General features: G+C 39.3%; 1 protein-coding gene across 5 annotated transcripts in view; it reads right to left on the reverse strand.

Annotated features, from left to right (window-relative positions):
- Positions 1–269: 269 nt before the first annotated feature.
- The window catches only part of NYAP2 (neuronal tyrosine-phosphorylated phosphoinositide-3-kinase adaptor 2), a 135,337-nt gene continuing 122,582 nt past the window's right edge, over positions 270–13,024 (reverse strand). For 4 of the 5 annotated variants that reach the window (XM_064666504.1, XM_064666507.1, XM_064666503.1 and 1 more), the window contains one exon: positions 270–4,330. In XM_064666504.1, the coding sequence (XP_064522574.1) occupies positions 4,103–4,330 (228 nt within the window). In that variant the 3' untranslated portion in view covers positions 270–4,102. The remainder of the gene's footprint in view (positions 4,331–13,024) is intronic. The other variant, XM_064666505.1, reaches the window with a different exon arrangement.

Genomic DNA, 13,024 nt, shown 5'->3' on the forward strand with positions numbered 1-13,024 from the left:
AAAATTTGTCTGCTCTTCAGAGAAATCTTATCCTAAGGATTAAGTTGAGGATGGCACTCATGGCATTAGATGCAACCAGGCATGACTTGCAAATACTAACCTATTAAAGTAATTAATTCATTTCCTCCAACAAATGGTGCGATTAAAAATGTGCCTAGGGAATGCTATAAATATACATCCATGACTTGACTTTTCTTCCCAGGAATCTCTGGCTAATCCCTAGTGAATAACCTGTCTCTTAAACCATCAAAAGAAAATGAACAGCCAAATATTTTAAACTATTGCTTTTTATTATAATTACACTGGAGCACAAATAAATAAGCACTAAATTATTGTAAAATATTGTCAATGCACTAAAGAAAGCAGAATTGATCTTCAAACAACATCTTATTACTTCAGAAGTATCAAAGTACATTTAATTACATCTTACCTAAAAAAATCAAGTACAAAAATGAAAAGAAAATTAATATGTATTTATACTGTGTATATAGAAACGGCTAATAATATATGATTACAGTTAGCCTCTAGCTACTCCTTACTCCTACACAATCTCAGGCACATACCTGACAATTTCTAATGAAATATAAAAAAAAGCAACATGACATTCAATTTCAAGATATTGGTAAATGTATTACATCGGAATGAACACAGAATGATTTCATTTTATTTAAAAACCCTGTCATTTAAAAACATAGTGCCATTGTCCACTTAAAAATAAACAACCCAAACCAAAAAAAAACCCCATACTATTTTATACCATTTGCTTTAATTTGTCAAAAGGAGCGATAAAGTAGACATACATTGGCTAATATACGTAAACACATTTTTAGTGCAAGAATAACAAGACCTGTGACTTTACTGTGCTTTCTTGAAATCACAGTGCACTTTACACAAATTGCTACACTATAATGTTTACCTTCAGGAGTTTAAAGCAAAATAAGTGCATACCGAACAATTTCATATATACAGTCTTCATAAGTGTGTGTATATATGTGATCTGTATGTATATACAGATTGCATATTTATACAGACTACAGCTTTAATGACCGTGTGTAACTAAGCACTGTCATTCACCCTGTGACGCAGAAGCTGCTGAGACAAGAGGTGGTGTAGGGAATGTTTAACAGCGTTGTGGCGGCAGCTCTCGGCAGCACGATGTGCCTTTTACTCGAGGGATGTGGTGGGCCAGCAATCAGGGGACAGGTCAGTGGCCTATGTCCTGTTCTGGCTCTGTCCATGACCTTCGGAAACTACTCCACCCGAGCCTCACTTCCCTCCTCTGTAAAACGGTTCTCGCAAGTGTGAGGTTTACTTCACATTTCTAAAGTGCTTTGAAGGTAAGTGCTAAGTTATATTTTACTTCATCATGTTGTCACGCTTTGAAACAAAAAGCCATTGTTTCCATGGGATACAATGGAGGTCTGGAAGCACATGGGCAGTTATTTAGGAAGGACAACACAAACAGTGTTGAGCAATAAAAGCAAAACAAGGAGTGGTTTGTGGTGGGCTAAGTGTACAAGCAAGTCTGCTTAGGACAAGAATGCTTCAATTCCCTGATCATTATTCCTATTACATATTGATATGAAAAGGACACGATATGAACAAACACTGTCAAACACGTAACTGTTCACATTAACACCTGCCTTCCCCCAAAGGGCTGGGCACTGCAGCCCAAGGGTCTGGACTGTGAAACTGCTTCAGCAGTGGGGTTTTAAAGGAACTGCTCCGGGAAGAGACCAGTGTGGAGAAGGACTATCAAGATTGACTGAACACCAGCTTTCATTTTGTCACCAGAGACCTTGTGCAGCTGGGGGAAAGGGCTGAGCTAAGTATTTCACACATGGTTATGGAAAATTCTTCTCTTGCCACATTACAAGGAAGACAAAGCATAAACACTTTCTGAATAATGAACCTGTTATCTCAATAGATTTCTCATGACCAACAAGTTGTCTTCTTTCCAGCAGATTCTGGAACTTTGCGAGATCTCTGGAGTTTTTCTTCTGCCATTTTCTTTCTTTAAAAAAAAGAGAATAAGCAGAATATACAGTTGGTGTCTTTTGGATGTAACATGTATCCAAAGATTCCTTCACAGCCTCTGTGGTTTTTTCATGTCTTCTGTCATTTTGGCTGTGAAGGGCTCTTTAAATCCGTGTTTCAGTTGTGTACCCAGTCCAGCCACTGTATATTCATAACACACCCATATTTAATGTATGCAGGTATATACGTATGCACACATCTATGCGTATATATAGATACATGCATATATACATATATATGTGTGTACACATATGCATATATACATATACAATAATGCTAATATACATACACACATATAAACACACACTTCATCTTTTACAGAAATCTCAGTTTGGACATCAAAATATACATTAGTTAATTAGTTATAAAATATTTAAAAACTTTATTTCAGAGGCTGAAAAGAAACTACTACTGATAAAGCATTACTCAAACTCAAACTTTAGCAATATAGATTACAAAAACCTTCTAAAATTTGTTATTTTTGGTTTTTTTTTTTGATCAGCAATTACAGCTGTGGCAATGCTGTCAATATAATTTCAAAGAAAAGCCAATATAACAAGAAGTTTCAAACAACACACCTTTTCTTCTCGGCAAATATAATATTAAAATGATTGTTTTAAAGAGGGATGTTTGTGCTACCAAACTTCAGACACATAGATAGAAATTTAAATATACAAAATATATGCCATAGATCTTTTCTTTTCCCTACTCCACAGAAGTACAAGTTTCCCTTGTTCTCAACAGATTGTTTTGGAAGATATTTCATCGCATGGATTTCACCCTCATAATCAGTATAAGCCATCTCTTTCTCCTGTTAAAACCAGGAGGTCATAATTCTTTGGTCATGACATAATATTCTGTTAAAATGGGTGTAATATAATACAGGATTGCAAGCCAATTACAGAAGCAGCCAGGAAGAAGAAGCGGCATAGCCGGGAGAACTCGTTACATGGGCCTCTACTTCAAAACCGCATGAAATCAAGAGGGATTTCCCTACTGGCTTTCAAGGGGTCTGAATTCCAGCCTTTATAAACAACACAAGGAAATCTGACACAGCGCAAGTAAGGATGTGTTGCTGGATTTAAAAACAATAAAAATGTAAACAGGTTTTTGTCGCCTTTATTTTTCTGGACCAAAGACAAATGTGGACAGGAACGGTGGCTGCAGTGGCACTGCCTTAACCTGCTGAGCAACCGGGTCTGTCCGTCACGGGCTGTACAATGCTTAGTCACAGTGAACCATGGTCTCTGCTAATCAACTGAATGCAATGAAGGAAGAGTTTTGTTGCAGGCTTTCCTGCAGAAAATTTCGTTTCTTGGCCAAATAATTTTAGCAATTGATTCATATGAAACCAAGGGCAATTTATCTGATTAACGTTATGGGGAAAACAGATGCAGAACAATTAATATTTTAAATGCAACTCAGGCATCCACATTAAGCACTTTGGTTTTCAGTGCTTGCAGTTTCACGGTTTCCCACCAGAACTCTCTCCTTTGTCCATCCTCCCCCACCCCCCCCAAAGCTAAGGACATCTAACAAGTACAACTCTAGTTATCTTCTACAGCCCTAGCACCATGTTTTTTTGTACTCTTCAACAAAATGTACAACCACATGCTTTTGTACAGAGGCCACATCTAGGCAGGTCAGAGAAATAAAATGGTGGCGGCGGGGGGTGAACAGTAGAAGAAAACATAGAAAATAGGTAATAAAACAGTATAACAGTAACATTATATAGTAAAATTCTTCATAAATTTTTGAATTTTTATATATATATATATATTTAAACAGTGTATTAGTTTGGATGTTTTCAATATATTGGCGAAATATTTACATTTTGATATCTTCTGGATCCAAAAAAATCCTGGATAAATACGTATGCCTTAATCCAGTCAGAAAAGTAACTCTCTCTCTTGATTGACAGATGAGCACTGCATCAGTGTGGGTTTTTTTCCTAGGAAGTTCACCACCTGCAGATAAGTCTTAGGTTAGAGCCTTTGCCTTATTAAGAAAGCAGGCTACCTGTGCTCGGTGCAACACAGTGGAGAAGGCATCCTCCACAGGCCTGTCAAATTGCAGTGTCCCAGAACACAGTTTGTTGTTTGGAATAAGGAGGAGGGCTGTATTTCTTGGTCCCGGTATTCTTTTTCCAACTCGGCAAAATAGGCATGCTGTCCTGTTTGCAGAGTCCTTTCTCTGATTTCTGTCGAGCTTTTATTTCTTTGCAGAGGCAACGCTTTTTTTCGATCATATCCAGCATCGTATGGTCCCCTTGCAACCACTGCATACATGTGACCTATTGGAGGGGGGTAGAGGGAGAAAGAAAAGAAGGAAAAAAAAGAGGAAAAAAGCACACAAATAACTATTTTGGTCATAGATTAAATATGCTGTTTCTTTGCAAGGTCAACTTATTCTTATTTGAAACTCTAATTTGTTTGATGAATAAAATAATCTCTATGCCAACAACAGAATCAAAGCTAGTCTTTACTTCTAACTACTTCTTTAAGAAAAATGGGTAATAAAAGGTCCCTGTTTTAACTTCTCCAGAGCACTGAAAGCTAATAAAGATAAATGTTTTTGGCTAACTAGCACTGGTTGGATTTTAAGTGATGGAACAGATCTTAAAAAGGAACATGGATCTTAACAACATCCTTAAGTTGTGGAAATAAAAAATTCTATACACTGAAACTCATGTTTTATATTGCTTTCCAAATCCAATCTGTCACATTAAAAGCAGGGTGTTAACACTTCTGAGTATCAAGCTAAATATAACTCTCTTTAATTTTGTTACAATGATTTTATGAACTCCATGTGAATTATATGGATTAACCTATCCTACTCTGTGATGATATTTCATTAACTGGAAGGCACTAAGAGTTTAGAATCTCCATGTTTCCATGCATGTAGAATGTTTGAAAATGTGATCTTGATCAAAAAATTGAGGTTAGCATGTGTCTAGCTGTAAGTATATGTCACAGCCCCTCTGAAACCAAGAATGTGGTTTAACTGGAGTTCAGTGGGTTGGTCATGATTGAAAACGTGTCTGCCTTCAAAGGCTTTTGATTGGAACTGAAATCATTAATAGTAAACTATCCTGAAAGGGCTAATTGGTTTTGGATATCACACTGTATACCTGGAAATCAGAAAACTTCCTCTCACCATTAACTCTGCAAATTTAAAGGGATGTCTTGAGTCTCCCAACACGTATTTCCCACACTAGTCATGAATTAAGGATTTTTAAGTGTAAGCACACCATACATTCACAGGGGCCGTCCAAGTACATCTCTGCTCCTGTCATGAAAATGCACGTGTACAGTGATACTTAGGCAGCATTTTATGATTCATGAAGGAAATGTATCCTTATTATTAAAGGTATTTGAGTACATTTAATTGTGCATATGCCTTTAGTTCACAAGTCTTAGAATGCCAAGCGTGGGCATTCACCTAGTTCCTAGAACTGGGGACTGGTTTGCTGAGAAGCCACTATAGAAACTTCTATTGCTCTGAGTAGTTTTTGTGGTCAGCTTGAAGCACAGTCAGCATTTAATGATAAACAGATAAAGAAAATATTCAGATTCATACCAGGAAACAAAGCAAAAGAAACAAATGTGAGCAAGCCTACCAGAAAAAGTAATAATAAATTATGTACTCAAACAGAAAAATAAATAGAATACAAAAATGTGTGTATTTTTTTGTTAAAAAAAGTAAGGAACAAAACAAGATAAAATCATTTTAGATAGAATTCCCTTTCTTTATACAAACACAAAACCATGCTTACCTTATACACCAGATAGTACTCTGAGTAGAATAAGTTTAAACCCCAATATGAATCTCAATATTGAATATTCTTATGAATTTTGAATTACACAGGCAACTTATCTGCAACACGTCCTCCTGAGTGGCCGAGCCATTCTTCGGGAAGTCTGCTATGCCTGCTTTATTAATTGAGTACTTATCTTTCATTTCAGGAGTGATCTAACGTTTACTGTGGTGCAGGCAGGTGTGAGGCACATCATCTGCCACGGCCATGAGACTTTGTCTCTTTGGGTGCCCAGGCTCGGTCCAAAACTCACTGACTGAACTGGAGATTCTCCCCACCCTGGGCTCAACTCCACAGATGTCTGGATGAGGTTCTACCTGACACAGATTTCCTGCCCCTCTGCTCGTCAGTGACAGGTCAGTACTTACGCAGCAGTGTCTTCAGTATGGCTGGGTCCTCCTACGCAGGGAAGGACAGGGACACAGTCTGCACACAATTCATTACCCAAAATATTCACCAGCACACCAGCTTCTGTGCTGGACTTGACGACAACAGCGCTTGAGTACGGGTTTCCTCTTCTAGGCATCGGGAAATACCTTCTCTTTTATAGCCCATCAGGCAAGCAAACAGAGCATGTGCCAATGCCAATCCCTTACGGAACGCGGTGTGCTCCCGTCACCATGCACCACACACAGCACACACAACAGTCACTGTGAGGGTGTCACATCCACACTGCCCCCACACTCACCACTGTACCACAAGCAGTGTACTGCCAACACTGTGTCTTTTGGTAGCTGACCTCCTTCATGGGATTCAAGGGGACTAAAGAAGCATTTTGCCATGCTAATTTCTAAAACACCAGTTGCAACTTCCCAAAGACAGAAATGGTGTTGTAGAATGTATCAGTTACACGGCCACTCTGCCACCCCGTGCAAAACAGCCCCTAAAATAAACCCAAGAATAGGCAGCTTCAAAATCCTTTTTTATATAGGCCATTGTATTTTGTTACAGTTAGTGAATCATATATCATGAAGAATTTGAGTTTTTCCACTTTCCCAGACACAGATTTTCAAGTCCACTTGTGATTTTTTTAATACTATTTTTGTTCAGTGTCTAAGTCCTTCGCACTAGCATTTTCTTAAGTGTACTGTCCACATGGCACAGTCCTCTCCTGTACCTGCATTCAGGTAACTGTGTGAGCAGGAAAAATGTGCAGAGCTGGTACATGCAAAGTCATTTGCTAAAATAGACCAAGTGAACACATATAATGTGGGAAGGCTTGAGGAAAAAAGCTTGAATGTGAAAGCAAATATGAAAGGGTTTTATTTGATAGTTTTGTCTAATGTTTAAGTGCAGCAAATTAAAAACGTTTCAAACAGGGTGCATGGCCTCCTGAAGCTGCAGAACAGACCTAAGAGGAAATCCCCAGCTTGTAGATCAATGAACTACAGATATGGCAATAACCATGTTGATGATACAAAGTCCCAGAGGGTTAACTAAATTTTCAGGGTGTCCTAGACAAATAACAGGTGCTGAGGCTCACAAGCCAGGACTCAACCCAGCTGATTAATCACAGCAAAAGCCCCTGATGACTTCAGTAGGGCTACCAAGGTGTCTAAAGCTAATGTGTTTAACACTACAGACTTAGGCCTAATCCTTCCTGTGACTAAATTGATGGCACTCACACTTAGTTACAGCACTAATTTTTTCGTATCCTCTCTCCTTTCTGGGTTCAGCTTGCTCCTCTGGTCATGCATCAGGTTGTTAATATCCCTGCTAAATCATAACACGGAATTTTTTCAGTGAGAGGCACAAAAAATAATGATGTTACAAGATAATTTATGGAAAAAAGTTGAGCATTCAGAACACTTCACAGCTATACAGCTCTCCTGGGAAAGATCCCATAGTTCTTGAGGAATGGTACACATACTGCAGCATGCCAGAGCTTGGCTGCAGATGTGGATGTAGGCAGACAGGCAAAAACTGCATCAGCACTGGAAGTAAGAGCCAACAAGACACAGCACAGGAGAGACAAAGTTGGTTTTGACTGAAGAATCTTGGCCCAAAGCCTGTTCTTACTGAAGAGGAACTAGAGAACCAGCACCTATGTTAGGACTGTGAGAAGGGACCTTCTGGAGAGTCCAGAATGTGTATCAGGTACTACGTCACATAATATCCTTTGGAATACAGAATTTACTAATTGTACATCAGTTTTTGTTTTGAAGGAATTTTTGCTCATTAGATTATCCAGCGTCTAAGAAACTTTTTTCTTTCTTTTATTTTAAATCAGACAGAGCAAGAGAGTGAAGGAAAACACCAGGCAAAAGCCCAGAAGTTTGGACATTCATCATGCAGGGGTTGGAAGTAGGCTCGAATCCTCGATGCTAAGCAGGCAGTAAAAGCTACGTGATAACCTGATGTGTAGGAAGCACATAGGAACATAGAGGGGTTGGATAAATTCACTCACCTGAACATGACTGAGTGCAAGACTAAATGAGGATGTCTGACAAGTTCCTGGTAACCACACTAGACCTTTGATTAGCCATCGGTCTCCAGTTCTCCTTCAAAAATCTTCTTAAAAGCAAATACTTATGTCAAACTTGAACATCAATGACAAAAAGTAAGAAATGTCTTCCACTATACAAAACTGAATTCTTCTATTCTGTGTTAATCACCCGCTTTGTTGAAGGCTTAAGGAGAAACCAGTCTATGTTGCCACCTTACTTTTACTATTTGCCTTCAGTTTTCTAATACTTTTATTTGAAAACATTGGAAATAAATTTTATTAAGATCTGTTATGCACTCTTGGGTTCTATGTTGGCAGTGCCATGGAACAAGAAGTAATACTATAAACCCATCTTCAGCTAAGAAAAAACATCTTTACAGATCCTCAAAAAAATGTAAAATCTTTTGCCTAAGAAAATCTTTCAAAGTATAAAAAGATCACTTCTTGTGAGTGTTTTAATGCTTTATGAAGGTCAGAGAAAAAAACCAGACAAAGTTGTTCCCTTCTCTGCAAAGTGAAAACAATATATTTTTGTGTGTAGGTGACTCCATTAGCAGTGGGCCTGACTTCATATCTCATACGACTGAAATTTTGTATTATTCCAGAAAAATAATTAGCAGTCCTGATGGTTTACAAATGCATGTATTGCTTAAATTAGATTGCCCTGAGCTAGACCACAAAAACTGTCTTGGAGCAGAGGTTTCATGGGCAGAACATGTCCAGTTCATTTGCTCTTAGAGGCCAAGACTTGAAGCCAGAGGTCAGTACATGCTGTAGCTCTCTGCCACATCAAAATTTACTGAGAAAAACACATAATCCCAGGGAAAAATCAGAACAGGCTTTGGGGAACAGACAATGACTCACACTGCCAGGAACTCCCCTGTGTCAGAGCAGAGTATTTCTGTTTTCTATTGCCCTGGCACGGGCTCTGCCCTGGCCCTGGGCACCCCCACCACTGACCGCAGGACGATGCTGGCACAGCTCCAGCCTGTGCTGTGCCGTGGCAGCCTGCACCAGCAGACCCACAAAAGTGCTCAAAATATGGGTGCTTAAATCAAGAAGGAGAAATGTAAATGAACATAGTTCTTAACTGGGCAGGATAGTTTGGTTTGGCAGGGAGAGTCATAGATGGAAAAAGACAGAAGAAAATATTATCCAATAATACAATTAAGCAGCCACTGATGGACACAACTTTTCCCACCAGTTAACTGTGGTCACCAGGTGGAGGAAACATCTTGTATCTTTTTGTGGGTGACTATTCACAGTATAAGATCAGACTTTCTGGCCCTTCAGGAACTGGACTGTCACTATAAGAAGCAGCAGGCAAAGTGCACTGCTACAGTGCACAAGCAGGTCTGGGTAAATTCCTGAGTACATGGATGCTACTGAAAAAAATACGGTGATACCTGTAAGATACACATAAACCAAATAACTCCATGTAGCATAGCGTCTCCAAATGAAAAACATGAGGGCTGTGAAAAGAAAAATCTGTGAGCAGGACTGAAAATACAGAGTGAAACATCCTGAGCACCAGGCCTGGGACTCTCTTTCTTAGCTGTGATTTTACTTGCTTATGTGTGACATAAATAGCTACATAAATACGTGGATAGATAATGCTCTCTCTCAGTAAAAAGGCATTATGTGCTACATAAGTCTCACTCATATCCTCTTGTCTCAAACCAAGCCCTATGCAACTTTAGCCCAGCAAACCAGGCAGGTAGGAGACGAGAGAAGAGCAAGTGCCGGGAGCAATTCTGCTCCTCCAAAGTCAGGCCACCAGGGTGAAGTGCAGGGAGGATAAAGTCATGCTAATTCCCAGTGCTAAGAGGTGTTTCAGGAAACCTGTCATTGAAAGGTGCACTGTAATTTTTCACACAAGTGCCTGTGAAAACATGTGCTGCTGAAAATGCTATGTGGCAGAAGAAATATTTGAAATATTGTATGCAGGTCCAATACTACTCACTAAGTTAGAAAATGTCAATTTTCATTCATTTTGTGGGGAAAATGTTTTTATCATTTGAAGTGGCCACATGATATTTCATGCTCTGGGGCTTCTTTTGTGGTGTATGAACTTCTAATGACCTAAAAAAATATCTTCCACTATAGCCTACATGAAGACTTTAGACAACACCATATCCCCTTCAGCTGTTTCTCCTCGTGACATCTTGGCTGTTAAGTTCTTGGCTCGCCTGGTTTTAATGCTGTTGGTTTGTTTGAGGTGAAATCGAAAGCTCTGGGCAATAAGGGAGCCCCATAATTCAGTTGTGCTTCCATAATTTTTTCCTAGTATGCAGGTTACCACTTACAGTGCTGAAATTCCAGAGGTTATGGGGTTGAGATGCTGTTCACTTCTGGCCCTCATGAGCATCTCCCCCTCCTGTTGGGTGGGCAGAAGGGCTGACTCTTGAAGAATAGGAAAAACTACATCACACATAAGGGATCATGGATGTCCCATACCAACACCCTTTTCTTTGTCACAACTGCATATCACAGATAAAATTAAAGCCCAACAGCTGATGTGAGGCTAAAACAAAGTGATCTTAAACTAACACAAAATACAATGAAATAAAAAGAAGCAGCAACATTTGGAGGAGATTATTAGAAATGTCTCCTGGATGTGTAAACAAAGCAGCCTCTAACAGTGCAATCTGTGTGCAGTGCTACACATCATTCAGCAGAGCCAAGCATGCTGGTTTGTTTTGGCAGGCTACAGCAAGAGAAGAAGAAAGGCTTTCTGAAAACCACTTACCATCCTCGGGGAGGAAAAGGTACTCCCTCCCTCATGCCTGTTCTGAGACAGGAGTTTCCAAACTCTCTTTCCCACTGAAACTCTTGACGGCACTTTCTGTGGTGCAGATGGTTCCCAGCCCCCTGGCTGGGTAAGGCATTTCCACTGGGAGGGTGTGAAATCCCACTCCTAGAAGGCAGTCGTGTGCCACGGGTGCAAGCGGAGGAGGGCTATGTTAAGTAGCAACAGTTCATAATCTGCTATCTGATACTCTGAGCTCGACGTGGAGGTCCTCTTAGCACATGTTCACAAAAGGGGAGTTGTCCAAAGCAGGAAGGAGTTCAGCCAGAATCAGGTTTCAGAAAATCTGAGCAGCAAGATCCTCACCCAGTTGAAGCCAACAGGAATGTACCGGCTGACTTCATGGGTCCAAGAATTTGACTACAGTTTGTTCAAATGAACAGTAAAAATAACCTCAATAAAAATGATTTTAAAAGACTTCAGGAGAGGGTGCTTGGAAAATTACGTTGGACAAGTTTCTTTTGCTAACCATGAGCTATAACCATTGCACTGCTGTTGAAGGTTGTTACTTCCAATGGCTGCAAAAGTCAGTAAGTCAGGGTAGAACTACAAGCTAAAGCTGCAGTCATTTCTGTCTCTGACAGAGTTATTCTGGAGTAATACTGACATGAAAGACAGCATAATTTGGCCCAAGATAGTTAGTTGTTCATATAGCTCGGTACTGCTAACCCATTCTCCTGTTACTGTCAAATTCAAAACAACAATTCATTATTAATACAAAGCTTATTAAAAGTAACATTATGTTCAGGAACACATGGGATGTGCAAGGTGAGCTGTGAAAGCAGACACTCTCCATGCAAATGGGAGTGCATGGTAATGCTCCCTGGGGACAGTGGACAGTGTAACTGCAAATTCTTCCCTACAGGTGCCTCAAGTGTTTTCTAGAAGATTTCCTATGAAGCCGGCAACCAGATCAGAATGATCCTGTGCATTTAGGTACTTGCATCACAAGCACAAATGCACACACAAGGCGTTAAGCACTGCACAAATGGCCCTTTCTGACCTTTCACAAATTTTTCTTTTTAAGGGACACAAGTAAGATCTCTATTTTCCCTTATGGGAAAGCATGTCCCCAGAACACTAGTCTTAATTTTGAGAAAATGGGTGGAAAGAGCACTCTGTAATCTCACCCTGTATGTTTAGCATTAAAAGAATTCACTGATACATTTCTTTTCAGCTTATGAAACAGCATACACAGCACATTTTAGGGCTCTCATAACTTTCAAATAGCTGTGTTTAATGGTTTGATTTACATTACCCTGAATTTCTAAATTCAGGAAATATGTTTTATTTCAAATGATGCTACTATAGAAAAAAATGAAGAGAGTCTCCGCAAAAACTATAAAACTAGAGTCCCTATAAGAATTACACTATGACTTAATATAATTACATGATACAGTATCATAAAAAATTCTGAATGCCTTTTTTCAAGCATAGAACTAAAAGATCTGACTATATTGTCTTGCACTCTATGGCCTGGCTAATCCACCACTTAAAAATGACTGACAAGAATCTTTGGAACTCCAGGAATTCCCAAAGATTCAAGATTATGAGCAATTAATACTTATCCTAAAATTTAATTAGCAAATGACTAGTAAACCTTCAGCACCTCTGATTCCAGTTTCATGATTCATTGCTTCCAATTACTAAATGTCACAGCTACTTTATACACAACCAGCCTTGCACATACTCCTGTGCCTTGGGTTTTCCAGTAACCCTTGGATTATTGCTGAGGCTACCAACAAAGCAAATTTGAAATGATAAATTCACTGCTCTGCTTTCCATTTTTATGCTGGCAATCAGTCTAGATATATATCTTCCTGACCTTATTTGGAAACATGTATTCTTTTCACCTAAGCCTTTTTTTTTAAACACCAAAAAACTGCTTGAAATGTACTGCTTTATCACTGTTAAC

The sequence above is a fragment of the Pseudopipra pipra genome, chromosome 10 (genome assembly GCF_036250125.1).
Source record: "Pseudopipra pipra isolate bDixPip1 chromosome 10, bDixPip1.hap1, whole genome shotgun sequence".
NCBI lineage: Eukaryota > Metazoa > Chordata > Aves > Passeriformes > Pipridae > Pseudopipra > Pseudopipra pipra.